The sequence below is a fragment of the Lepidochelys olivacea genome, assembly GCF_965140295.1.
Source record: "Lepidochelys olivacea isolate rLepOli2 genome assembly, chromosome: 2".
Lineage (NCBI taxonomy): Eukaryota > Metazoa > Chordata > Testudines > Cheloniidae > Lepidochelys > Lepidochelys olivacea.
Genome location: NC_140412.1, coordinates 270,876,603 through 270,901,323, shown reverse-complemented (window position 1 = coordinate 270,901,323; position 24,721 = coordinate 270,876,603). Strand labels below are relative to the sequence as shown.

At 61.1% G+C, this 24,721-nt stretch overlaps 3 protein-coding genes across 4 annotated transcripts in view; 1 reads left to right on the top strand and 2 right to left on the bottom strand.

Moving 5' to 3' along the window:
* LOC311516864 (uncharacterized protein) overlaps positions 1 to 1,003 on the bottom strand; it is a 35,126-nt gene extending 34,123 nt beyond the window's left edge. Inside the window, exon 1 of the transcript XR_014710518.1 lies at positions 872 to 1,003. The gene's annotated coding sequence lies outside the window, so the exon portion shown is untranslated. The remainder of the gene's footprint in view (positions 1 to 871) is intronic.
* Positions 1,004 to 4,994: 3,991 nt separating this feature from the next.
* On the bottom strand, positions 4,995 to 16,726 carry LOC311515610 (tigger transposable element-derived protein 3-like). Its single transcript, XM_084618820.1, has 4 exons — positions 16,524 to 16,726; positions 14,754 to 14,880; positions 13,913 to 14,026; positions 4,995 to 6,765 (listed from the first exon to the last, which is right to left on the bottom strand). Exons 1-4 carry the CDS (start codon positions 16,545 to 16,547, stop codon positions 5,168 to 5,170), a joined length of 1,863 nt encoding a protein of 620 aa, XP_084474946.1. The 5' UTR covers positions 16,548 to 16,726; the 3' UTR covers positions 4,995 to 5,167.
* A 2,986-nt stretch (positions 16,727 to 19,712) lies between these two features.
* LOC311515612 (uncharacterized protein) lies at positions 19,713 to 24,451 on the top strand. Of its 2 annotated transcripts, XM_084618822.1 has the most exons (3): positions 19,713 to 19,737; positions 21,650 to 23,183; positions 23,772 to 24,451. In XM_084618822.1, the coding sequence occupies exons 2-3, from the start codon at positions 22,601 to 22,603 to the stop codon at positions 24,311 to 24,313; spliced, it is 1,125 nt and encodes a 374-aa protein (XP_084474948.1). In that variant the 5' UTR covers positions 19,713 to 19,737; positions 21,650 to 22,600; the 3' UTR covers positions 24,314 to 24,451. The 2 variants fall into 2 exon arrangements, with proteins under 2 accessions (XP_084474948.1, XP_084474947.1); XM_084618821.1 differs by lacking the exon at positions 19,713 to 19,737 and having other exon boundaries at positions 19,800 to 23,183.
* The last annotated feature ends 270 nt before the right edge of the window (positions 24,452 to 24,721 follow it).

Genomic DNA, 24,721 nt, shown 5'->3' with positions numbered 1-24,721 from the left:
ATTTACTAGCTACCAGCCTTTGTCTGAACGTTATTAATACATATTCCAAGTTTTGCTGGCACGGCCAGGGTCACGCAGGATGGGTCCTGGGGCATATGCTCTCCACCATGGAGCCCAGCCCCATTCTCAGCCCAAAGCCCAGGTGCCAGGCAGGGAAATAGTCCTAGTGGGCTCTGGAGCTACGTCCACACAGCACAGGGCAGCGACTCAGAGCCCAACTGCACAGGCTCAAGCCGACAGTGCTAAAAACAGCTGTCGATGGTGGGGCTCAGGCTGGAGCTCAGGCTCTGAAGCCCACCTGCTCCCCCAAGCTTCAGCGTCTGCCCTGCAGCCCGCCATCTCCACTGTCAGTTTTAACACCGCTGCGTGAGCCCAGCGAGCCCCAGCCTGTTGGCCCAGGCTCGGAGTCGCTGCTGCTCAGGGTAGACATACCCAGGTTTCTCCTCGAGGGGTACGGATGATGGGCCAGGCTCCCTCCGGGAACAGGCCAGCCCGAGCCTGCTTGGCTGCAGCGTGAATGGAGGAGCCGGGTTCTGCTGTGGTATTAATGCAGCAGCAATCAGCGCTGCCGTGGGGGTGAGGAGATGGGGAAAGGGTCCTTGCACCTACAAAGCCCGAGGCATGGAAAGGAACAGGCAGCTTCCGGTGCTGTTTATTGGACCAGCCAGGGTCTGAATGGGGAATCCCCTGCCTGGCTGTATCCGTGCAGGGGAGCTGCCTCTGCCTCACCATTGTGGGGAGCCAAGACTCCCACTGAACCCTGTCACGGGGTCCCCGGGCGATGCTCTGGATCTACTCCCCATGAAGCCAGTCAGGACACTGGGGGAGTCTCCTCTCTGGGAGCAGCCTGTCTGCAGGACGCACAGCTCACCCGGCTTCCACCTTCCTGGGTCTGACCTCGGAGCATTCAGCCTCCTCTGCCCCTCCGTGCACTTCCCACAGTGAGTCCGCCCAGGCGGGGTCCTGGGGAAGCCAGAGGGTCCTGCCCCGCAACTCTGCAGTCAGACTGGACTCTCAGCCAGTGTAAAATGGAAGGTTTATTAGTCGACAGGAACATAGCATAGAACAAAGCTTGTTAGCACAGAAATTAGTAACTTTCAACCAAGTCCATCTTGGAGAATCCCAGGCCAGACACGCTGGCCTCCCTTCTCCAGTCTCCCACCGCAGACTGCCCTGGACCCAGCTACCTGGCCTCCCTCCGGTCTTCGTCCTGCTTCCTGAGCGAAGTATGACCTGGTCACATTCCCCTCCTGGGTCTCAGGTTAGGAAGGGCACCGGCCATAGCCTACATGCAGGCAACTGGAACCACCTCACCTGCCCCAAGGGCCTCGGCAAAAGTCACACACCCAATTCCCACCACCTAGGCATTGGTGCAGCACACAGGGAAATTGAGGCATGCACAGTATTAGTAAAGTACAGCAAGACTTACATGCAACACAAGGTGAAAAACCCGTCACACCCCGGCTGTTGTCTGGCTGCCTCCCCCCACCCCCGTTTGTCTAACTTTGCGAGCCCTGGGCTGACCCTGGGGCAGGGATTGCCTTTGTTCCCACTCTGTCCAGTGCTTAGCCCAACAAGCCCGGGGTCTCATCTGGGACTGGGCATTGCCGCCATGCGGATAACCAACACCACTGCTGCGTACGCACTGATTTGGGTCTTCAGCCTTGTGGGTAGCTGCTCCCCTTGCCCCCCCGGGACCAGCCTCTGCCAGCTCCCAACCTTGACCAGCATGTACACTCGTAACGGCTGCGGAGTCGCAAACAGCCAGAGCCGCGAGGAAAGGGGCTTCCCTTCTCCACCCCGCAGGGGAGCGTCACCAGTTGCGGGCAGCCGTAGTGCTCAGCCAGCACGGTGATGGGGCCAGCGAAGAACCCAGAGACCCAGGCCGCAAGGGGCACCCCCAGAAACCAGGCACCCAAAGTCACTCAGGCCTCTTGGCCTCAGAGTGTAAATGAACCCCAGAAAAGCCTCAACAGGCAGAACCCCCATCAGAGCGTAACACCCACCCCTTGGGGCCCGAGCCTGCTCAGCTGGGACAGGCCCTGTCTCACAGCCTGGCTCTCGCTGGCAGAAGGTAACTGAAGCCAACAGGGTCCAGGTGAGACGCTGGAGGGAAACAGAAGAGTTTCAACAGACATGAAGCCCACTAAGTGCAGGAGACCGATCAGGAAAAGAGGGTTTTGAACCAAAGCATGAACTATGCTCACTGCAGTCATCCTCTGCAGAGCCAGCCGCAAACCTGCACTGGGATCTCAGAGTGCATGGGCAGAAGGGACCATTGTGATCGTCTGTCTGATTGTCTGCAGGCCACAGAACCTCCCCCACTCACTCCTGTAATAGCCCCTCACCTCTGGCTGAGTTACTGACGTCCTCACATCATGGTTTAAAGACTTCAAGTTCACTTGCAAGTTTAAACTAACCTGGGCCCCACGCTGCAGAGGAAGGTGAAAACCCCCCAGGGTCTCTGCTAATCTGACCTGGGGGGGAAATGCCTCCTGACCCCAAATACCGTGATCAGTTCGATACTGAGCATATGGGCAAGACCCACGAGCCAGACACCTGGGAGAGAATTCTCTGTAGTAACTCAGAGCCCTCCCCAGCTAGTATCCTGTCACCGGCTGGCAGGCTGGGGTGTCTGACTGCAGTGTTGCAGGATCAGAACCAAGCAAAGCTACAGGCCTAGGACAAGCTGCCACTGGGCTCTTGGCTGGCAATGCTCGGACACCCCTGCGGTAAGGTGCAGCAAGTTGAACAGAGAGCAATGCAACACACGGCACTGACTGTGTCCAAGAGCTCTGCTTTATTTCACTGTTACAGTTCCATGTTTCTGGTCTATGGTCACAGGCACACACAAGTCAGGCTGGCGGCAGATACCCCTGTTCCCAGGGACTCATGCTGCATAACCAAGAAGGGCAGAAATCCACGTGGGATTTTGGCCAAGGCAACAGGGATAGCAACATTCGAGTCTACACGAAGGCTATATTTGAACACTAGATGTTGCATTAGGACAGACGAAAGGGTCAATGGATACATTAGTTTAGGAGGATGAACAACCTCCCCCCTGCAGAATCAAAGCCCCAAGCCCCAGGGCAGGTGTCCCATAGGGCTGGAAGGACATATCTGACATCCCTTTTTCTTCTACGCTGGGAGAGTCGGCAGCAATCAGCCCCAACGTCCAAATCACTGGGCAGCTATTTTACTTTACACAGTCGACGCTCACAGCCGTATTCCCCCTGGACAGCCAGCCAAAGCAGGGGCCTCACTGCAGGGGACTGGGATGTTTCTCATCAGAGGAGCAGCAGATAAAGGGTTAAATGTGCTTCTGTAACCACCATGCACCTCTGTCTGCTCTCAGACCTAGTTTCGCTCTCGAACAGAACATGTCACGTCAGGGCCACATGCTGCCGAGCCTGCCCCCTGCCCCCCCGCTATGGGCAGGGCTAGGAACCAGCTCAGCCTCACTCAGCGTGTTTCAACCTTCTTTCATTTGCAGACCCTACAAAGTTTCAAATGGAGGGGCAGCCCCCTTGGAAATCCTAGACAGTCTGAGGACTCCCAGGTGTCCGCGGCCCACAACCTGAAAGCCCCTGGCTTAGGGCTGTGATGCTGCTGAGGACAAAAGCGATTGGAGTCAGCCCAACTGGGCCCTTCCGTGGCTGGCTCACAGCACGAGAGCTCCCAGAGCCGCTGCGTCGGGGAGCCACGGCCCAAGCAGAGCCCAGTACGACAGGCAGCGCTCGGGCAGCTCTCTGATCCAGCGGGGCCAGGCCGGGCGTGCTTTGTGCAGCAGCCCAGCCACACAGGCCCCCAGCCTGGCTGCTGGAGCCCAGTCATACGGGGGGGAAGGATCTCGGCTCCTGGGCTGGGCTGCGACGTTCCCCTCGCAACCAGAGACCGGCCATTGGCCAGGGATTTCCGTTGGCCTGGCCGGGACCCGAGGGACGCCTGTTCATGGCTGCTCTACGGATGTAGTGCTTAGCAGCTGTAGTGACAGGTAACGAGACCACAGACACTGCCCGGGCCCGGCCTCAGTCACCTGGACCATGCAAAGGGTGCGTCAGCAGCTACCTCCGCCCTGCACACGGGAACTGGCATTCCGACAGCTCGGGGGCAGCCTCACCCCAGGGTCCAGCCCAGCTGAGATCTGCAGCCACCCGCAAGCTCTCGCCTGGGCTGGAGCCTGCTGTTAGCCCCAGTTCTACTGGCCAGGCCACCTGCACATCTCTCCGCCGGGCGACGCCTGGGAGCCCCTGGGGCAGCGGGTGGGATTCCCCTGGGGCAGGGCTGCCGGGGGAGCTGGGGGCGGTGGCAGAACTCCCAGCAGAGCCCTGGCACCGACCTGCGGGAGTGGGGCAGAGGAAGGAGAGATGCCAAGGGCAGAAACATCCCCCCACAGGGCAACCCCTGCCCCTTAGAGCCAGCTGTGCGGGTGTAAGGGGACGCCCACGGCTCCTTAGGCAGAGGGAGTGCTCAGAGCAGAGACACCATCACGTGACAGGGTCTGTGTCCACACAACGTCCATGGCCAGCGCTGGTAGAGGGGTTAAACCCACCAGCAGGGCACCAGCCACCCCATGGAGCAGCTAGGAGACACAGAGGGCCTGGGAAGAGCCAGCCAGTCACAGGCACGAAGATATCTCCTCCAAGGACAGACCTGCCAGGGGAAACCATCTTATTAGGAGAGACCCAGCGCTGGGCCACCCTACCGGGGGAGGGGAATTTGTCCCCGGGCACCCTACAGGGGGAGACAGAGTGGAGAGAGACCCATCCCTAGGGCACCTGGCCACCCTACTGGGGATGTGGGGAGGGAGAGTTCCAGCCCCGGGGGGCGGGGCCATCCTGCTGGAGGGGGGTTGGGGGGGGGACCCATCCCTGAGGAATGACCAGACCACTGGAAGCCTCGTCTCTCCCCCACACCATGCTGTCCGTCCTTTCCTCCTCTCTCCTTCCCCTCCTCTGCTCCCCACCCCCAGCCCCGGTGCCCCCCCAGCCTGATCTACCCGCCGTCTGGACACTGAGCCCTGGAGAACCCCCGGCCCCTCCCCTCCCCGCACTGCGGGCAGCCTGCGGCACTGGGCTTGCCCTGCCATGTGGCCCCTGCTGCTGGAGCACCCCGTGCCCACCGGGGGGAAGGGTGGGGTGTGGGTCAGAGGACAGCAATGCAGGGGTCAGAGCAGGGCCGAGCCCAGCCCGGGCGGAGCCCGCAGCCCCACGCCGGGCACGTAGCGGGAGCAGCCAGGGGCCCGGCTCTGGCTGGCCTCGGCCACGGCGGCCATTTGCATGGCGCTCTCCGTCTCCAGCAGTCTCTCCCAGTGGTAGACCAGGCCGTGCAGCTGGCACCACTTCATGGCAGCAGACAGACCGGCCAGGGCCTCGGCAGCGGTGACATGGCTCCCCGGGTCCAGGTCCCCATCCTCCTCCGAGCACTCGGTGGCCTCGGCCCACTGGCTCCTCTGGGCCAGCGCCCACTCCTCGCTGGTCATCTCGCCCACGGCCGGCTCCTCCGCGTCCATGCCGACGAACTCGCTGAAGTCCTGCTCACTCATGAAGGCCGGCCGGGGCACGTCGGCCAGCGGCCGCAGGTCCAGCTCCTCCCGCTCACAGGGCACCAGGTGGAAGCCGGCCTTCCGGAAGCAGCTCTGCACCGTGGCCGGCCGGACCAGGCTCCACGCCTGGTGCAGCATGTAAACGGCGTCCAGCAGCGTGACCCGCCCGGCGATCTCGGCCGCCCGCCCCGCCCGCCCCTGCTCCGGGCTCAGCAGGGCCTTGGCCGCCACCAGCGCCCGGTAGTGCCCCTTCAGGTTGCGGGTGACGCCCATGTCCATGGGCTGGGTGATGCTGCTGGTGTTGGGGGGGAAGAAAGCCAGCTTGATCTGGCGCAGCTTGGCCTGCAGCTCGCGGGGGTGGGCGCTGCTGTGGGCCAGGAAGAGCAGGACCTGGCGCTGGTCGCGCCGCAGCTCCTGCTCCCACTGCAGCGCCCACTCCTGGAAGAGGTGCGCGGTCACCCAGGCGTTGGCTGAGCTGGTGTAGGCGACAGGCAGGGCGCCCAGGTCCTTGGGCAGGCACCGCGGCCGCTGGCTCTTGCCCACCACCAGCAGGCGCCTCTTCTCCGTGCCGGCACGGTTGGCGCAGCAGAGGACGGAGACGCGGTCCTTGGCCTTCTTGCCGCCCAGGAGCGGCGGGTCCCGGTCGGGATAGCCGCGGTACAGCAGCCCGGTCTCGTCGGCACTGAAGATGTTCTCGGCACTGTAGCCGGCCAGCAGGGAGGGCAGCACCTCAGTCACCCAGCTCTGGGCGCTGCTGACGTCCGCCTCCTGCTTCTCGCCGTGCTGCCGCTTGAAGACGATGTTGTGGCGGGTCTTCCACCGGCAGAGCCAGCCGTCCGTGGCCTCGAACTCCCGGCCTGCATGCAGGGCCAGCTCCTGGGCCTTGGCCTTCAGGATCGGGCCTGAGAGCCTCTCCCCCCTGGCCAGGGCCTGCTGGAACCAGAGGAACAGTGCGTCCTCCACCTCCCCTCCCTTGCCCTCCCGCTTGCGCTTCCGCAGTGGGTTGGCGTTGGTGCGCCAGTCGGCCAGAATCTGCTCCCGGCTGCGGCCGATCCGGCCTGCCTGGCTCTTGGAGATCCCAAACAGCTTGGCCACGCTGGACAGGGAGGCGGTGGGTGACTCCAGGGCCTGCAGCAGCTTGACGCGGTCAGCCAGCGAGAGCTCCTTCCTCTTGGAAATGATCGTGGTTGTGCAGCATGAGATCCGGCGCTTGGAAGGGTCTGCGGGGAAAGAAAGACCCTGTCAGCTCTCCACAGCCCGCCCAGCACCTCTCCCACGCCTCGTTCCCAGGGCAGCCCTCAGCGAATGGACCCCACACACCCCGCATCTTCCTTGAGCAGTCGCACCCCTCCAACCCCAGGCACTGAGCCTTGCAGCCCTCCTGGGAGAAAAGATCAACCCCAGCTACCAATGGGGAAACTGAGGCTGTGACTTGCCCAAGGTCTCAAAGCACATCACTGGCAGATCTCAGAACAGAACCCAGGCGTCCTGGCTCCCAACCTCCCAGCAGATTCCATTCCCCTCCCAGAGCTGGGAATAAGAACCCAGGAGTCCCAGCTCCCAGTCCCACTCGAAACCCTCCATGTGCAGCCCTGAATGAGTCACCTGTGATGAGCGGCTGTGACCCAGGAGTGGGGGAGCCCACCCCCTTCTCAACCCCTGCTCTAGCAGCTGGTCTCCCTCCCCACCTGGGGGCTTTGAGCAATAGGAAACCAGGAGACCAGAACACACGCCCAGACCATGGTGCTGCAGTGCCGCCGGCTGGCCAGCAGTGCCTATTAAAGATCTGCCAGTCCCAGCACATCACACACGTGGGTGCCCCTTGCTGGGTCATGGGCACCAAACCCTGGGTGGGGAATCGACCAAGAGCTGCCCGCAGAGAGCGTGGGACACGCTCCCCAGCAGCAGGGAGAGGCACTGGGAGATCGACAGGGGCACGGAGCGGAGAGACGGGTCAGACGTGCTAACAGGACACACGATGGCGTGAGGCGCAGGGCGGAGCACAAACCGTGAGCAGTAGTGCAGAGACAGCGTTTGCACGTGTGATAACTGGACGTGCCCATTACACCAGCTCCACAGGGACCTGGCCATTCACACCTGCAGTCACTACAGCAGCGCCCGGGCAGGCTAGAAACTATGGGCCTGGAAGTCTCCAGGCCTGATTCTCCCGTCTCGGGCCATGTGTTGCTGTTTGCACCTGGGCCATCGGACGCCCATGCTGCTCAGTCAGTGACGACCCGGGGCAAAGCGGGGCGGAGCAGGGGGGCACGGCCTTGGAGTGGGCAGGTGTGACGATGTGACTCAGCAGGGAGGGGGGAGTGTTGACCTGGGAATGTGTCCTGGGGATGGGAGACCTGAGAGCCTGTCACCTGAGCCAGGAGGGGGAGGGGGAGGTGACACCTCTGCCCAGGAATGTGAACAGAGGCTGCAGCAGGGAACCTGCGGGGTGGGTTTAGTTTCAGTTTGGGGCTGGGTGGAGGAACACAGGGAACCCCAGGGCTGGGGTCTAAGCTCCCTGCTCCCCCAGAAGGACGTGATTGAGGGGTCCTGGTTGTACCCACAAGCTCTGTTTTTGGACTGTGTTCCTGTTGTCCAATAAACCTTCTGTTTTACTGGCTGGCTGAGAGTCTCAGTGGATCCCAGGAAGAGGGGTGCAGGGCCTGGACTCCCCCACACTCCGTGACAACTGGTGGCAGCGGTGGGATCTACTGCACCCCGTGAACGGCGCTTCCTGCAGTAAGTGACTGGGGAGCAGTAAAACGAAGGGGAATTGACGGGGACCAGGCGTGCTGAAGATTCAGAGAGAGACGGTTTCGGGGGGCGGTTAACCCCTGGGAATGTGTGACCAGAGAGAAAGACTTTTGCAGTAACAGGGTCCCCCGGGGGATTGCAGCGAGCGGTCCCAGGGGCGGAGGAATCTGCAGCTCGACCCTGGCAAAGAGGTGGTGACCTCGAGAAGGACTGGCACACGAGGGGCTTTTCCTGGAAACCGTGGGAAGCTGCCCGGCCTGCGAGGGGCCAGCAGGGAGATGTACGCTAAATGCCTGAAGAGCGACCTGGTGGAGCTGTGCAGGCAGAGGGGGCTGCGCATCGGGAGGTCCACCAAGGAACAGCTGATTGCCCAGCTGGAGGAGAGGGATCGCTTGGATGACCTGATCCCTGTCCCTGAGGGAAGCCGCCCGGCAGACGCAGCGTGGGCCCTGGGGCCTGACCGGGCTGGGAGGGGTCAGACTGCTGCTGAGGACATCCCGAGACCCTTCCTACCTATGTCCGGGGGAGGGGTTGGGGGAAGCCCGGCGAATACCGAGGGCACCCTGACCCCGGCACCCAGCAGGGGATCCTCCCGGCGGAGCTCCCCATCCCTGGAGCGGAGGCGGCTGGAATGGGAGAGGGAGATGAAAATGAGGGAGCTGGAGGATCATGAAAAACAACGTCAACATGAGCGTCAGGAGAAGGAGAAACAACGTCAACATGAGCGTCAGGAGAAGGAGAAACAACGTCAACATGAGCGTCAGGAGAAGGAGAGGGAGCGTCAGGAGAAGGAGAGGGAGCGTCAGGAGAAGGAGAAACAAAGACAGCATGAACTGGAGCTGGCCAGGCTGAAGAGCAGTGGGGCCCCGGCTGCGGTGTGTGCGGGGGGACCCAAGACTGCAAGGAACTTTGATAAGTGCTTCCTGGCCCAGCGGAAGGAGGGGGAGGACATAGATAGCTTCCTGACGGCCTTTGAGAATGCCTGTGAGCTGCACAGGGTTGACCCTGCAGACAGGCTCCAGTTTCTCACCCCCTTACTGGACCCCAAAGCCGTGGAGGTGTACAGCCGAATGACAGGGCCGGAGGCAGGGGACTATGAACTGTTCAAGCAGGCCCTGCTCCGTGAGTTTGGGCTGACCCCCGAGATGTACCGGAGAAGGTTCCGGAGTCAGCGTAAAACGCCTGAGGTCACCTACCTACAACTGGCCAACCGGATGCAGGGGTATGCCCGCAAGTGGACAGCTGGGGCCCGAGCTAAAGAGGACCTGCTGGACCTAATCGTACTGGAGCAACTGTATGAACAGTGCCCGTCCGACCTGAGGCTGTGGCTGGTGGACAAAAAGCTCGAGAACCCCCAGCACGCAGGGCAGCTGGCCGACGAGTTTGTGAACAGTCGGTCAGGGGGTAGCCGGGAGGAGTCCCAAAAGAACAGGCCCCCCCCGATGCAGAGAGAGAGTCACCACGGGACCTCCCAGCGGGGAAATAGGGAGAACCCCCTCCCACGGGGAACGCCTGGCGTCGGGCCCCTCCGACCCGCTCGAGGGGACCAACGTGACCTGAGCTGCTATCACTGTGGCCAGAGAGGCCACGTACGGTCCCAGTGCCCCGGGCTCAGGGACAAACTGAGCAGACCCAACCTACCCAGGGTTAACTGGGTAGGGACCCAGCTGGACGAGGGGCAGACGACCCAGGAAAGGGGGCCTACCAGTTTACCACCTGCCCCGGAGGGAAGAGTACCCCAGGCCAGCTCCACCAGAGGGCTGGAGGCTCTGGACTCAGGGTGCTCAGTTTACAGGGTGGGCGCGGGGCTGTCCCTCCGGAGAGAGTGCCTTGTTCCCCTGGAGGTGGATGGGAGGAAGGTCAATGGATACTGGGATACGGGCGCGGAGGTGACGCTGGCCCGGCCCGAGGTGGTGGCCCCAGATCGGGTGGTGCCCAACACCTATCTGACCCTGACAGGGGTGGGCGGGACCCCATTTAAGGTGCCCGTGGCAAGGGTACACCTGAAATGGGGGGCCAAGGAGGGCCCCAAGGATGTGGGGGTACACCACCATTTGCCCACTGAAGTTTTGATGGGGGGAGACCTAGAGGACTGGCCAAGCAAGCCCCAGGCCGCCCTGGTTGTGACGCGTAGCCAGAGCCGGCGAGGGGCACTGCGCCCTGACCTCGGGGAGGGTATCACACCGGAGGCGCAGGACCCTACCCTGGTGGGGAGGGAGGGCCAAGGGGCACGGCTCAGAGAGGCGGAGGCCTCGGACCTGGCCAGCGAGAGGGAACCGGGCCCCATCCCTTCCCCAGCCGCTGAGTTCCAGGCCGAGTTGAGGAAAGATCCCTCCTTGCGGAAGCTCAGGGACCTGGCCGACCTCAGTGTGGTACGGACCATGAGGAGAGGCTGCCAGGAGAGGTTCCTGTGGGAGAAGGGGTTCCTGTACCGAGAATGGGCTCCCACAAGGGAAGTAGAGTCCTGTGGGATCAGGAGGCAGCTGGTGGTCCCCCAGAAGTATCGCCGCAGGCTCCTGTACCTGGCCCATGACATCCCCCTCGCAGGGCACCAGGGAATCCGGCGCACCCGGCAGAGGTTGCTACAGAACTTTTACTGGCCCGGGGTATTTACCACGGTCCGGCAGTATTGCCGATCCTGTGACCCTTGTCAGAGGGTGGGGAAGGCCCGGGACAAGGGGAAAGCGGCTTTGAGACCTTTGCCCATCATAGAGGAGCCTTTCCAGAAGGTGGCCATGGACATCGTGGGGCCTCTCAGCAAGACGACCCGGTCGGGGAAGAAATACATTCTGGTGGTGGTAGATTTTGCCACCCGCTACCCCGAGGCAGTGCCCTTAGCTTCCATTGAAGCAGACACCGTGGCCGATGCGCTCCTGTCCATTTTCAGCCGAGTGGGGTTCCCCAAGGAAGTCTTGACAGACCAAGGCTCCAACTTCATGTCGGCCCTGCTCCGGTGCTTGTGGGAGAAATGTGGGGTCCGGCACGACTGGGCCTCAGCTTATCACCCCCAGTCCAATGGGCTGGTGGAGAGGTTTAACGGGACGCTAAAGATGATGCTGAAAACCTTTATGAACCAGCACCCACAGGATTGGGACAAGTACTTACCTCACCTGCTGTTCGCGTACAGGGAGGTGCCCCAGGAGTCTACCGGATTTTCGCCTTTCGAACTGTTATATGGCAGGAGGGTGAGGGGCCCCCTGGACCTGATGAGAGACGAGTGGGAGGGGAAGGCCACTCCCGATGGAGAGACAGTGGTGGAGTATGTCCTGATCTTCCGAGAGAGACTGGCTGAACTCATGGGCCTGGCCAGGGAGAATCTGGCCAGAGCCCAGAGGAAGCAGAAGGTCTGGTATGACCGCACGGCGCGGGCCCGTGCCTACGCCACCGGGGATCCGGTGATGGTTCTCATCCCAGTGAGAAAGAACAAACTACAGGCCGCCTGGGAGGGTCCTTTCAAGGTCGTCAAGCAGCTCAATGAGGTAAACTATGTGGTGGAGCTGTCAAACCGGGCGCACCACCGCCGGGTGTACCATGTGAATATGATGAAGCCATATTATGCCAGGGGGAATGTGGTGTTGGCCGTGTGTGGACAGTGGGAAGAGCAGGGAGATGACCCTTTAGTAGATCTATTCCCTGGGACCAGAGCTGGTTTCCCCCTGGAAACAATTCCCCTCTCGGATCAGCTAACCCCTGCCCAGCAAGCTGAGGTCAGGGAGGTGCTGCATCCGTACCGACAGCTGTTTTCCAACCAGCCTGGACGCACTAATCTGACTGTCCACCGGGTGCAGACAGGGTCGCACCCACCGATAAGATGCTCCCCCTTCCGAGTCACAGGGAAAACTGCTCAGGACCTGGAAAGAGAGGTCCGGGACATGCTGGCTTTGGGGGTGATCCAGCCATCTGCCAGCCCTTGGGCCTCGCCGGTGGTGCTGGTCCCCAAAAAGGACGGGTCGGTCCGGTTCTGTGTGGACTATCGGAAGCTCAATGCCATCACTGTATCTGATGCCTACCCCATGCCCAGGCCGGACGAGCTCCTAGACAAGCTGGGAGGAGCTCGGTACCTTACCACCATGGACCTTACAAAGGGCTACTGGCAAGTGCCGCTGGATGCAGATGCCCGACTGAAATCGGCCTTTATCACCCCTCTGGGGCTCTATGAGTTCCTGACCCTGCCTTTCGGCCTCAAGGGAGCACCGGCCACCTTCCAGCGCCTGGTGGACCAGCTCCTGAGGGGGATGGAGAGTTTTGCCGTGGCGTATATTGATGACATCTGTGTCTTTAGCCAGACCTGGGAGGACCACGTGTCCCAGGTTAGACAAGTGCTGGACCGACTCCAGGGGGCTGGGCTGACTGTAAAAGCGGAGAAGTGCAAGGTGGGGATGGCGGAAGTATCTTACCTGGGCCATCGGGTGGGGAGCGGCCGCCTAAAGCCGGAACCAGCCAAGGTGGAGGTGATCAGAGACTGGCCCGCTCCCCACACCAAAAAGCAGGTCCAAGCCTTTATTGGGATGGCAGGATACTACCGAAGATTTGTGCCCCACTTTAGCGCCATCGCCACCCCCATCACGGAGCTATGCAAGAAGGGGAAGCCAGACAAGGTGGTCTGGACCGAGCAGTGCCAGGTGGCTTTCCGGGCGCTGAAGAAGGCTCTGGTCAGTGGCCCAGTTCTGGCAAACCCAGACTTTGACAAGCCCTTTGTGGTGTTCACCGACGCCTCAGACACGGGACTGGGGGCGGTGTTAATGCAGGAGGATGAAAATGGGGAGAGACACCCCATCGTGTACCTGAGCAAGAAGTTGCTACCCCGGGAGCAACACTACGCGGCCATCGAGAAGGAGTGCCTGGCCATGGTGTGGGCCCTCAAGAAACTAGAGCCCTATCTCTTCGGGCGACACTTCACCGTCTACACCGACCACTCTCCCCTGACCTGGCTGCACCAGATGAAAGGAGCCAACGCCAAACTCCTGAGATGGAGCCTGCTCCTGCAGGATTATGACATGGACGTGGTCCACGTGAAGGGAAGTGCCAACCTGATAGCGGATGCGCTGTCCCGGAGAGGGGGCCCCGAACTTCCCCAGGTCACTGGTCAGCGTGACCCCGCTCAGTTCAGTCTCAAAGGGGGGACAGATGTGACGATGTGACTCAGCAGGGAGGGGGGAGTGTTGACCTGGGAATGTGCCCTGGGGATGGGAGACCTGAGAGCCTGTCACCTGAGCCAGGAGGGGGAGGTGACACCTCTGCCCAGGAATGTGAACAGGGGCTGCAGCAGGGAACCTGCTGGGTGAGTTTAGTTTCAGTTGGGGGCTGGGTGGAGGAACACAGGGAACCCCAGGGCTGGGGTCTAAGCTCCCTGCTCCCCCAGAAGGACGTGATTGAGGGGTCCTGGTTGTACCCACAAGCTCTGTTTTTGGACTGTGTTCCTGTTGTCCAATAAACCTTCTGTTTTACTGGCTGGCTGAGAGTCTCAGTGGATCCCAGGAAGAGGGGTGCAGGGCCTGGACTCCCCCACACTCCGTGACAACAGGGAGCTGGGAAACGCCCAGAGAAGGCACACCAGGCCATCCAGCTCTGGTCCAGGCTGGGAACTGGGTCTGCAAAGGTGTCTGCATCACTCACCTGGGACGGGGCCTTTGGGGCTCTCCCTTGCTCGCAGGTCCTGGCCATCCCCGACAGGCGGCTCTTCCCCCCGCTCCAGCTTCGAGACGAGCTCAGGTTTGGGGCTTGCAGAGCCTGGGCCCAGGGGAGAAGCACAGTTGGTTTCTGGCACTGCCCCAAGACCCCGGCTCAGGCTCTCCTGGGCTGCTCTGGCAGAGGGGCGGGGTGTCAGGTGTGAAACAGTCATCAGAGTTGGCGCTAAAGGGCCTTCTTGTGTGAGGCAGTCAGAGCGGTTAATTCCCCCAGGGGCCAGACAGCATCTCCCCCCAACCCTCCATCATCCCCCGCCAGGGCTCCCCACTCCACCAGCACCTCGAGCCCTCAGACAAGCCTGCCCAAGCAATGCATGGACCAGGGCTACGAGGCCAGACCTGGGCATAAGCCATTCCCCGGGGTGGCTCAGTGCCAGGCACCAGGCACAACCGGGGTGAAACAGAGACAGGGACCGAGTGAGACCCACAAGGGGTCAGCAGGGATATCGCAGGTCACAGATGAAGTGCACGGACAGGAGCTTATGCAGCCCCACACTACCCTGCCCACGCCTTGCCCGCACTGGTGCCAGCCCACTCCACCCCAGTGCCTGACCCACGCCTCGCCCACCCTGGTCCCAGCCCATCCCATGCCTTGCCCACCCCAGTGCCCACCCCACGCCTTGCCTGCCCCAGCCTGCCCTGGTCCCAGCCCACCCCACCCCACGCCATGCCCGCCCCACATGGTTCCATGATTGTCACATTCAATCAGATTTCCCCACAGCAGGAACATCCGAGTTGGGGGCTGCTGCCCACGGCCGAGGGGGGCTCACCCAGCGAGGCCACCAGCTGGTAATTCTCCATCATCACGTGGCGGTACATCTCCCGCTGCCAGCCTGCCAGTTTCTTCCACTCCTCCTTGGTGAAATAGACCGCAACGTCCTCGAAGGTCACGGGCCCCTAGGAAACAGGGCGCCCCTGCTCAGAACCACCTGCTCCCGCGGCCTGCGGACACTCGCAGCCCAGGCTCAGGGCCCTTCACTTTGACCACGTCGCCCCCTCTTGCTGACCTCCACCGGCTCCTTCTCTGCGAGTCTTCACCGTCCGTCCCACCCACCCGCCATCTCTCCCTCCTGCTACGCTGCAAACAAGCCCCTCGGAGCCGCCACAAAACGACCAGATTATCCACCTTCACACCGAGCCCGCGGCCTGCCCCGCTCAGCGCCGCTGCATTGGCCCCGTGCGCCCCCGTCCACCCGCCTGGCTCTTGGCTGGTACCTCCGTTATCAGTGCGTGGGCTCCCGGGGCCACAACGCGAACGCTAGCGAACAACGGCCGAGCCGAGGCTGGCCGGTTCCCGCGGCCCCGCGGGCTCTTCGCAGTGTAACTCCCAGGAGGCAACATGTGGTTCCAGCATCCCAGGGCCTCTGCCCCCTTCACACCAAGCCCCGCCGGGCTCCACGGGAGGATGCAGGAGTCACCCTTTGCTGCTGAAGGGAAGTGAGCCAGGCACAAGCTTGGCTGTTCCAAGCGGGGTGTGCTGGGGAGCCCCTGCTCCGGAATGGCAGGGACTGCGGCTGGGGGGGCCTCTGCAGAGGTGGGGAGCAGCCGGGTTTGAATGGCAGAGATGCTGCCAGGTGACCTGGACTGAGATGCCCTGACAGGAGGAGGGGAGAAAATTACCCCTTATCTGTCTGCACTGCCCTGCACCATGTGCAGTTATTCACTTATCCCCATTTTACGGAGGGGAAAACTGAGGCACAGAGACAGGCAAGGACTAAAAGAGATCCCACAGCAAGTCAGGAACAACACCCAGAAGAGCTAACTCCCAGCCTCTGGCCCCTCATCCACTAGGCCCCATTCTTCTCCCAGAGTTGGGGATGGAACCCAGGTGTCCTGGCTTCCCCCGGGCCCAGCTGCCGCACAAACGAAGCAGCAAGTGGCTGCTGGCTGGAGGCTCCGCTAACTCTCGGTGCCTCCCCATGGCACCGCCCCTCCCTTCCCGAGGTGCACCCCCATAGCCCCCCGTGTGCCCCCCGGCCTGGCCCCGCCGTGCGCCCCCAGAGTCCCCCCCGGCCTGGCCCAGCCCCACCGTGCGCCCCCAGAGCCCCCCGTGCACCCCCCGGCCTGGCCCGGCCGTGCGCCCCCAGAGCCCCCCGTGCACCCCCAGGTTCCCCCCCGGCCTGGCCCGGCCCCGCCGTGCGCCCCCAGAGCCCCCCAGGGTCCCCCCCGGCCTGGCCCGGCTGTGCACCCCCAGAGCCCCCCGTGCACCCCAGGTTCCCCCCCGGCCTGGCCCGGCCCCGCCGTGCGCCCCCAGAGCCCCCCAGGGTCCCCCCCGGCCTGGCCCGGCTGTGCACCCCCAGAGCCCCCCGTACACCCCCAGGGTCCCCCCCCGGCCTGGCCCGGCCCCGCCGTGCGCCCCCAGAGCCCCCCAGGGTCCCCCCCGGCCTGGCCCCGCCGTGCGCCCCCAGAGCCCCCCAGGGTCCCCCCCGGCCTGGCCCGGCCCCGCCGTGCGCCCCCAGAGCCCCCCAGGGTCCCCCCCGGCCTGGCCCGGCCCCGCCGTGCGCCCCCAAACACCCGTGCGCCCCCCGGCCCCGCCCTACCTGCGCCGAAGCCCCTGCAGCCATTTTCCCCGCTCTCCCTGCGTGCGATGGCGCCACGGCCGCCCAGCGGGCACATGCCCGAGCCCGGCCCCGCGGTGCAGCGTCCGGCCCCTCGCCAGGGTCCCCGGGCCCCGCTGGCGGCCGCCTCTCCGCGCTCCGCGCCGGCTGCAGGCGCTGCCCGGCTTAGACCCAACCTGCCCCGGGCGCAGCCGGCTCCTGGCGCACGCTGGGGCTGCCGTCCCGGCCCAGCCTCGCCTTTGTGTCCCGGCAACACCGGGAAGCGGCAGCCCCGCCTCGGGTCCCGGGGGTCCGCGCAGCCCGGCCCGCCCGCCGGCTGGGAGAGGCGATTGCGGCCGGGCCCTGCCCTGCCCTGCGGGCTCACAACCCGGCTGTTCCGGCCCCAGCAGCCGGGCTGGGTTACAAATGGCTCCGGCTCCAATTCAAGCTGCAAAATCACAAGCGTGGCCGGGCCTGGAGCCCGCTGGGTCCTCTCGCGCCGTCCCGCGGCCGGCTGGAGAGGCAGGGAAGAGCCGAGCCGAGCCGAGCCGGTGGAAGTCGCCGGCCGGGCCGCTGGACCCAGGGTTGCGGGGGGCTCGCCCAGCTGCGGACGCGGTCGGGAGAGGGGTTCGTCCGCCTCGCTTCTCCGGCTGGCGCAGCGAGCTCGGGGCCGCGGGCGCCGGAGGCAGCCGAAAAAGCAGGAAAGTTGATTTTCCTCTGGCAACCTACGAGCCCCGAGGTGCGAGAGGAAGAGCCCCGGTGCTGCCCAGTCCGGGCGGCCCGGCTGGTGAGCCGGTCGCTACCCCCAGCCAACGCGGGCTGCGCTCACGGCTCCTGCCGGCCCTCTGGCGTGGCCGGTTCCTTGCGCATCCCGCCCCGGTCGGACGTCCCGTGAGCGCCGGGCTCGGATGTGGAGCCAGGAGAGCCTGACCCAGCTCGACAACACTCGCTTCACGCGGGAAGGCGGGATGTTTCCCTCCCCAGCTTCTAGTACAGATGGAAAACGCCAGACTCGGAAGGGCGCTGAGCCAAGCTGCTCCGGGGAGGCGGCAGGCGCCGGGCGCCCTCGGGCGGCGAAGCATCGCCGGACTCCGCGCAAAGGCCACCTGCAGCTGGAGCCCAGCGGCTACCAACCCGCCGGACCCCGCCCGGCTTCAGGGAAAGGAGCGAAAGGGGCAAGGCCCGGGGCCTACAGTGGTGGTTTAAGCTGAGGCTTTAAATGAAGGTTTCCTATCTGCTGATTTCAGTCGCTCTGATTCAAATCAATTCACCCGACAGCGACAGCTGCCTCTCACCCCCGGCCGGGCAGCTCCCGGGGCAGCTCTCTGGTGACAGGGGTGGAGGCAGAGAAAAGCCACTTTCCCCCTCACGCCGCTCTTCCTGCCCCGGGTTTCTGCCCCCTTCCAGCGCCGGTTGCTTTCCCTGTAACGACCTGCGAGCCTCGCCAGGGCCAGCAGGGGGCGTGCCGGGCCCTGAAGAGCAAGGGCCTCGCACCTTGTCCAACATTCCTCCAACCTGGGGGAGGGTGCAGTGGGCTGGGAGCCTGGAGACGGAGTTCAAAGCTCCTCTCCCATGGGGTGGTGTTAGCAATTCTGTGCCATTCACAACCCATCAGTGACCAGATCCTCAGCCCCCTACCTTGGGAGGCAGCAACCATCATTCCCACGGGGTAATGGAGAAATGGCACTAGGTCACTTCTGGCAGTTGGGGGACTAGAACCCCTGTCCCCAGCAATGCAGCGTGATGCTCCCCAAGGGCACCCAAGGTTGGGCAGCACCTCACCCCCACCTGCCCTTAGCACAAAGCAGTCTTGTCTGGTCCTGCTGTGGATCAGCTCCCTGAACCCACCAGCCTCTGACAACACAATCACTGCCTGCCAGGCCCCCACAGGCCTTGTCCTCTCTGTATCGGTAACACCAGGCCCACACCAACCCCGAATCCTCAGAGCGTTCCCCGCCACGTCCAGCCCCTGGCCCCCCTCAGACTGACCATGCTGGCTGTTCCCTGAAGGACCAGGACACCCCCGTTGAACACACAGCCCTTTGATACGTTACTAGTGAAAACAAGGGCACGTTTATCACCAGAGATTCAGGGGATGGTGATAAGAACCCTGGAAACAAATGGTTACGTGTAAAACAAACCGTAAGGTGCTTTCTTGAGACTGAGCCTGGCAGGTTACGCACTCCCTGAAGAAGTTCATCTCACCCCAAATCCTCCGCCGTCTTCTCAAGCCAGGTTGGCTGAGACCCTGCTTCCAAATGCGCCTCCATCCCCGTCCTGGGCGCAGAACCCCCGTGTGTCTCCTCTGCCTTTGAGACACACACCCCGAGTTCACCGGCTTTACCCATGGCCCGGACAAGCCCCCTGGGCCGGGTGTTTCCTGTGTGCTCCGTTCCTACTGACCTCGGGTCTCCTCAGTAACATTTGACTTCGTATGTGAGTGGGCAGAATTTACAGCCCAACAGAGAGACAGGATCCTCTCCTCCTGCCCAGAGGCGGCACCTTTTGGAGACCACTTTGACCTCACCACCTTAAGAGCACAATTGGCTGGCCCAGACCCATAGCTCCTGCGCCGTGTGTGTGAGACACTTCACAGGGATGTTGACCGGTGTGACCCCGGCTTTCGGGTAAGACCGCGCCTGACATTCGTCTGTGCCCCAGAATGTTCACACCTGATGCAGGAGCTCTCGGTAAGGCCCCCCCCCCTTGTCAGTTGGGCTAAGCAGTTTTGGGGTCACAGGCTGACCCTAGCACCAGGCACAATCGTGCTACTAAGGAATCTTAGCAACTGCCCCAAGCAGGAGAGCCGGTGAACGGCCCCGGCGCGGCCCCCAGAGCAGCAGGCAGTAGAGCCGCTGTAACTACTGTCTAGTGGCATCGTGGCCCAGACGTGAGAGGAGAGATAGGACACGGAGCTTCCCCACAGCTCTCCTGCCCTCCCTGTGCGAGCAGGGCTGGGTCGCGTCAGGGCTAGCTGTTCTCCCCGACAGGCCGGGACAGAGGGACGACCTTTCGCATGTAACACCCCTGTAACTACTCACCGTCCTCGACACCTACCAGATCCCAGAGCTGCCGCAATCCAGCAGCTGGTTCCAGGGGACACGCACCAGCCAGACGACTGTGGGTCGCTGGCTCTGCAGCAGGAATCGCAGCTGGAAAAGCCCCTCGGACAGGAGAACGGACAGCCTGAGTCCACTGCCCACACTCTCGTTATTGGGTGAGTTTTTCACAGCCCAGCAGCCCGGCCCAGCAACCCAAGATGGCTGCCGTGACTTGTTATTTCGGGCCATCGGTGGGTCCCGTTCAGAGGAAGGCAAAGCAGGGAGGCGGGCTTGGAACAGTCAGCACAGGGGAGAGGGGCCGTGTCAAACCTGCAGAGAGCAGCTGGGGACACCAGGGTTCCCGATTGCTGGCAGCTGCCAGGCTGGCTTCACCCAGGGGCCAGCGCCTCTGTCATAGAGTCCCCGGGCGATGCTCTGGATCTGCTTCCCATGAAGCCAGGCAGGACTCTGGGGCAGTCGCCTTCCTGGGAGCAGCCTGTCTGCAGGACACACAGCTCACCCGGCTCCACCTTCCTGGGTCTGACCTCGGAGCATTCAGCCTCCTCTGCCCCTCCGTGCGCTTCCCCCCAGCGAGTCCGCTCAGGCGGGGTCCTGGGGAAGCCAGAGGGTCCTGCTCCCCAACTCTGCAGTCAGACGGGACTCTCAGCCAGCCAGTAACACAGAAGGTTTATTAGACGACAGGAACATGGTCTAACACAGAGCTTGCAGGTGCAGAGAACAGGACTCCTCACACCCCTGCACACCCCTGCCCTCTAGGGCTCTGCAAGGATCATACACCCTTACCCCACCATGTAGATACTTAAGAACTGCATAGGGGAAACTGAGGCACCCCCACACTATTCAGAGGAAACATTAAGAACAGTCCTGCTTCGTCACAGCTTCCCTGTGGGTTCATTCCCCCAGCCTGCATGTCTGGGGGAGGGGGCGCCCTGGTCCTAGCACCCTGAGGCCTGGGTCTCCCATACACCATGCTGGGGGGACACAGCCCACACAGGCTAGTACAGTATCTACTTAAGCGGCTTCTGCAGCTACTGGGCCAGCTTCAGCCCAGCTCCCAGGCTCGGGCAGTTCAGAGCTCTGCCAACACCTTTGCAAACCAACCCTCGGCTTTGGGCCCCACAGCCAGGAGAACGGCATTGAAATGCGCTGGCTTTCTGCTTCCTGTTCCTCTGGAGGGCATCTTCCTGCCCCAGCAGACTCCACACACGCCCCTTGGAAGCGAGACCTCTGTCCTGTCCCCGCCCCAGGGGGTTTGGTGGAGTGGAACACGCGCCCCGGGAGGCCTTGCTCAGGGATGCTCGTTTAGACAGTGTCGGCGAGCGCACATTTCCCAAACCACCCAGCGGGGTCGCTCTTGGATTGCTGCAGCACACTGCCACCGCTCACCATGTGGGCACAAATCGTGCAATATCTGGTGTTTTACATAAAGCCCCAGCTCCTGGAGTCATGTGAATATATGGGAAGCACAGGATCATTGAACTGCAGGACTGGAGGAGTCCTCGGTAGGTCATCCAGTTCAGCCCCAGTGCTGAGGCAGGACTAAGTATTACCTACACCATCCCTGACAGTGTTTATCCCACCTGCTCTTAAAAACCTCCAGTGACAGAAACTCCACCACTTCCCTGGGCAATTTACAGGCAGTCCTAACTTTATGACGTTCAACTTACAACGAACAGCACGTACGTTTCTAAACGGACACCCTGATTCGACTTATGACAGTGGTTTCGACCTGACGATGCCCGGTCTCGCAGTGGAGTTGATTGTGGTTCCGAGTTACAACGTTTTGACTTACGACACAATTTTCAGGAACCGATTGTGTCGTAAGTCCGAGGACTGCCTGTTTTCCAGTCCTTAACCACCCTGGCAGGTAGGGAGTTTTTCCTACTGTCCAACCTAAACTGCCCTGGCTGCAATTTAAGCCCATTGCGTCTTGTCCTGTCCTCAGAGGTTAAGAAAAACATTTTTTCTCCCTCCTCCTTTTACATACTTGAAGACTCTGATCATGCCTCCTCTCAGTCTTCTCTTCTCCAGACTAAACAAACCCAATTTTTTAATCTTCCCTCGTAGGTCATGTTTTCTGAGACCAACCTTCGGTGCCTTCAGCACCCCTGTATCACACCATGAGCCCCCGGCAGGGAATCCCCCTGGACTGGACGCCTGGGAAGGACTTACACATCCAAGGGAATAATGCACCCCCCCCAATTTCCATAGATTGGAGTGACTCTCAGCCAGCGCTGTAAAACAGAAGGGTTTATTAGATGTCTGGAACACAGTGTAGGAAGTTCTTAGTTCACATACAGAGTTACAGCATAGTCCATCCAGGCCAGTCCTGAGCCCTCTGACCTCCAGTCCAGAAGAAGGAATCCTGCTTCCAGCCTACACTAACAACTCAACTGACCCCTCCTTCATCCTTTGCTCTCCAGTTGGTCACTGCTGTCTGGCTTCCCCGCAGAGGGTGGGCCACCCATGGTCGTTAGTTGCCAGGTACCAAAGGGCTGTGCAGTTGGAGTGGCCATTGTCCTCCCCGGGCCCCAGAATCATAGAATATCAGGGTTGGAAGGGACCTCAGGAGGTCATCTAGTCCAACCCCCTGCTCAAAGCAGGACCAATCCCCAATTAAATCATCCCAGCCAGGGCTCTGTCAAGTCTGACCTTAAAAACCTCCCTGGTCTACACTAGGACTTTAGGTCGAATTTAGCAGCGTTAAATCGATGTAAACCTGCACCAGTCCACACAATGAAGCCTTTTATTTTGACTTAAAGGGCTCTTAAAATCGATTTCCTTACTCCACCCCTGACAAGTGGATTAGCGCTTAAATCGACCTTGCCGGCTCGAATTTGGGGTACTGTGGACACAATTCGATGGTACTGGCCTCCGGGAGCTATCCCAGAGTGCTCCATTGTGACCGCTCTGGACAGCACTCTCAACTCAGATGCACTGGCCAGGTAGACAGGAAAAGAACCGCAAACTTTTAAATCTCATTTCCTGTTTGGCCAGCATGGCAAGCTGCAGGTGACCATGCAGAGCTCATCAGCACAGGTGACCATGATGGAGTCCCAGAATCGCAAAAGAGCTCCAGCATGGACCGAACGGGAGGTACGGGAACTGATCGCTGTTTGGGGAGAGGAATCCGTGCTATCAGAACTCCGTTCCAGTTTTCGAAATGCCAAAACCTTTGTGAAAATCTCCCAGGGCATGAAGGACAGAGGCCATAACAGGGACACGAAGCAGTGCCGTGTGAAACTGAAGGAGCTGAGGCAAGCCTACCAGAAAACCAGAGAGGCGAACGGCCGCTCCGGGTCAGAGCCCCAAACGTGCCGCTTCTATGATGAGCTGCATGCCATTTTAGGGGGTTCAGCCACCACTACCCCAGCCGTGTTGTTTGACTCCTTCAATGGAGATGGAGGCAATATGGAAGCAGGTTTTGGGGACGAAGAAGATGATGATGATGATGAGGTTGTAGATAGCTCACAGCAAGCAAGCGGAGAAACCGGTTTTCCCGACAGCCAGGAACTGTTTCTCACCCTGGACCTGGAGCCAGTACCCCCCAAACCCACCCAAGGCTGCCTCCTGGACCCAGCAGGCGGAGAAGGGACCTCTGGTGAGTGTACGTTTTAAAATACTATACATGGTTTAAAAGCAAGCATGTGAAAGGATTACTTTGCCCTGGCATTCGCGGTTCTCCTAGATGTACTCCTAAAGCCTTTGCAAAAGGTTTCTGGGGAGGGCAGCCTTATTGCGTCCTTCATGGTAGGACACTTTACCACTCCAGGCCAGTAACACGTACTCGGGAATCATTGTAGAACAAAGCATTGCAGTGTATGTTTGCTGGCGTTCAAACAACATCCGTTCTTTATCTCTCTGTGTTATCCTCAGGAGAGTGAGATATAATTCATGGTCACCTGGTTGAAATAGGGTGCTTTTCTTCAGGGGACACTCAGAGGAGCCCATTCCTGCTGGGCTGTTTGCCTGTGGCTAAACAGAAATGTTCCCCGCTGTTAGCCACAGGGAGGGGGGAAGGTTGAGGGGGTAGCCACGCGGTGGGGGGAGGCAAAATGCGACCTTGTAACGAAAGCACATGTGCTATGTATGTAATGTTAACAGCAAGGTTTACCCTGAAAGAGTGTAGCCACTGTTTTATAAAATGTGTCTTTTTAAATACCGCTGTCCCTTTTTTTTTCTCCACCAGCTGCATGTGTTTCAATGATCACAGGATCTTCTCCTTCCCAGAGGCTAGTGAAGCTTAGAAAGAAAAAAAAACGCACTCGCGATGAAATGTTCTCTGAGCTCATGCTGTCCTTCCACACTGACAGAGCACAGACGAATGCGTGGAGGCAAATAATGTCAGAGTGCAGGAAAGCACAAAATGACCGGGAGGAGAGGTGGCGGGCTGAAGAGAGTAAGTGGCGGGCTGAAGAGAGTAAGTGGCGGGCTGAAGACAGGGCTGAAGCTCAAATGTGGCGGCAGCGTGATGAGAGGAGGCAGGATTCAATGCTGAGGCTGCTGCAGGACCAAACAAGAATGCTCCAGTGTATGGTTGAGCTGCAGCAAAGGCAGCTGGAGCACAGACTGCCACTGCTGCCCCTCTGTAACCAACCGCCCTCCTCTCCAAGTTCCATAGCCTCCACACCCAGACGCCCAAGAACGCGGTGGGGGGGCCTCCGGCCAACCAGCCACTCCACCACAGAGGATTGCCCAAAAAAAAGAAGGCTGTCATTCAATAAATTTTAAAGTTGTAAACTTTTAAAGTGCTGTGCTTAAAGTGCTGTGTGGCATTTTCCTTCCCTCCTGCACCACCCCTCCTGGGCTACCTTGGTAGTCATCCCCCTATTTGTGTGATGAATGAATAAAGAATGCATGAATGTGAAGCAACAATGACTTTATTGCCTCTGCAAGCGGTGATTGAAGGGAGGAGGGGCGGGTGGTTAGCTTACAGAGAAGTAGAGTGAACCAAGGGGCAGGGGGTTTCATCAAGGAGAAACAAACAGAACTTTCACACCGTAGCCTGGCCAGTCATGAAACTGGTTTTCAAAGCTTCTCTGATGCGTACCGCGCCCTCCTGTGGTCTTCTAACCGCCCGAGTGTCTGGCTGCGCGTAACCAGCAGCCAGGCGATTTGCCTCAACCTCCCACCCCACCA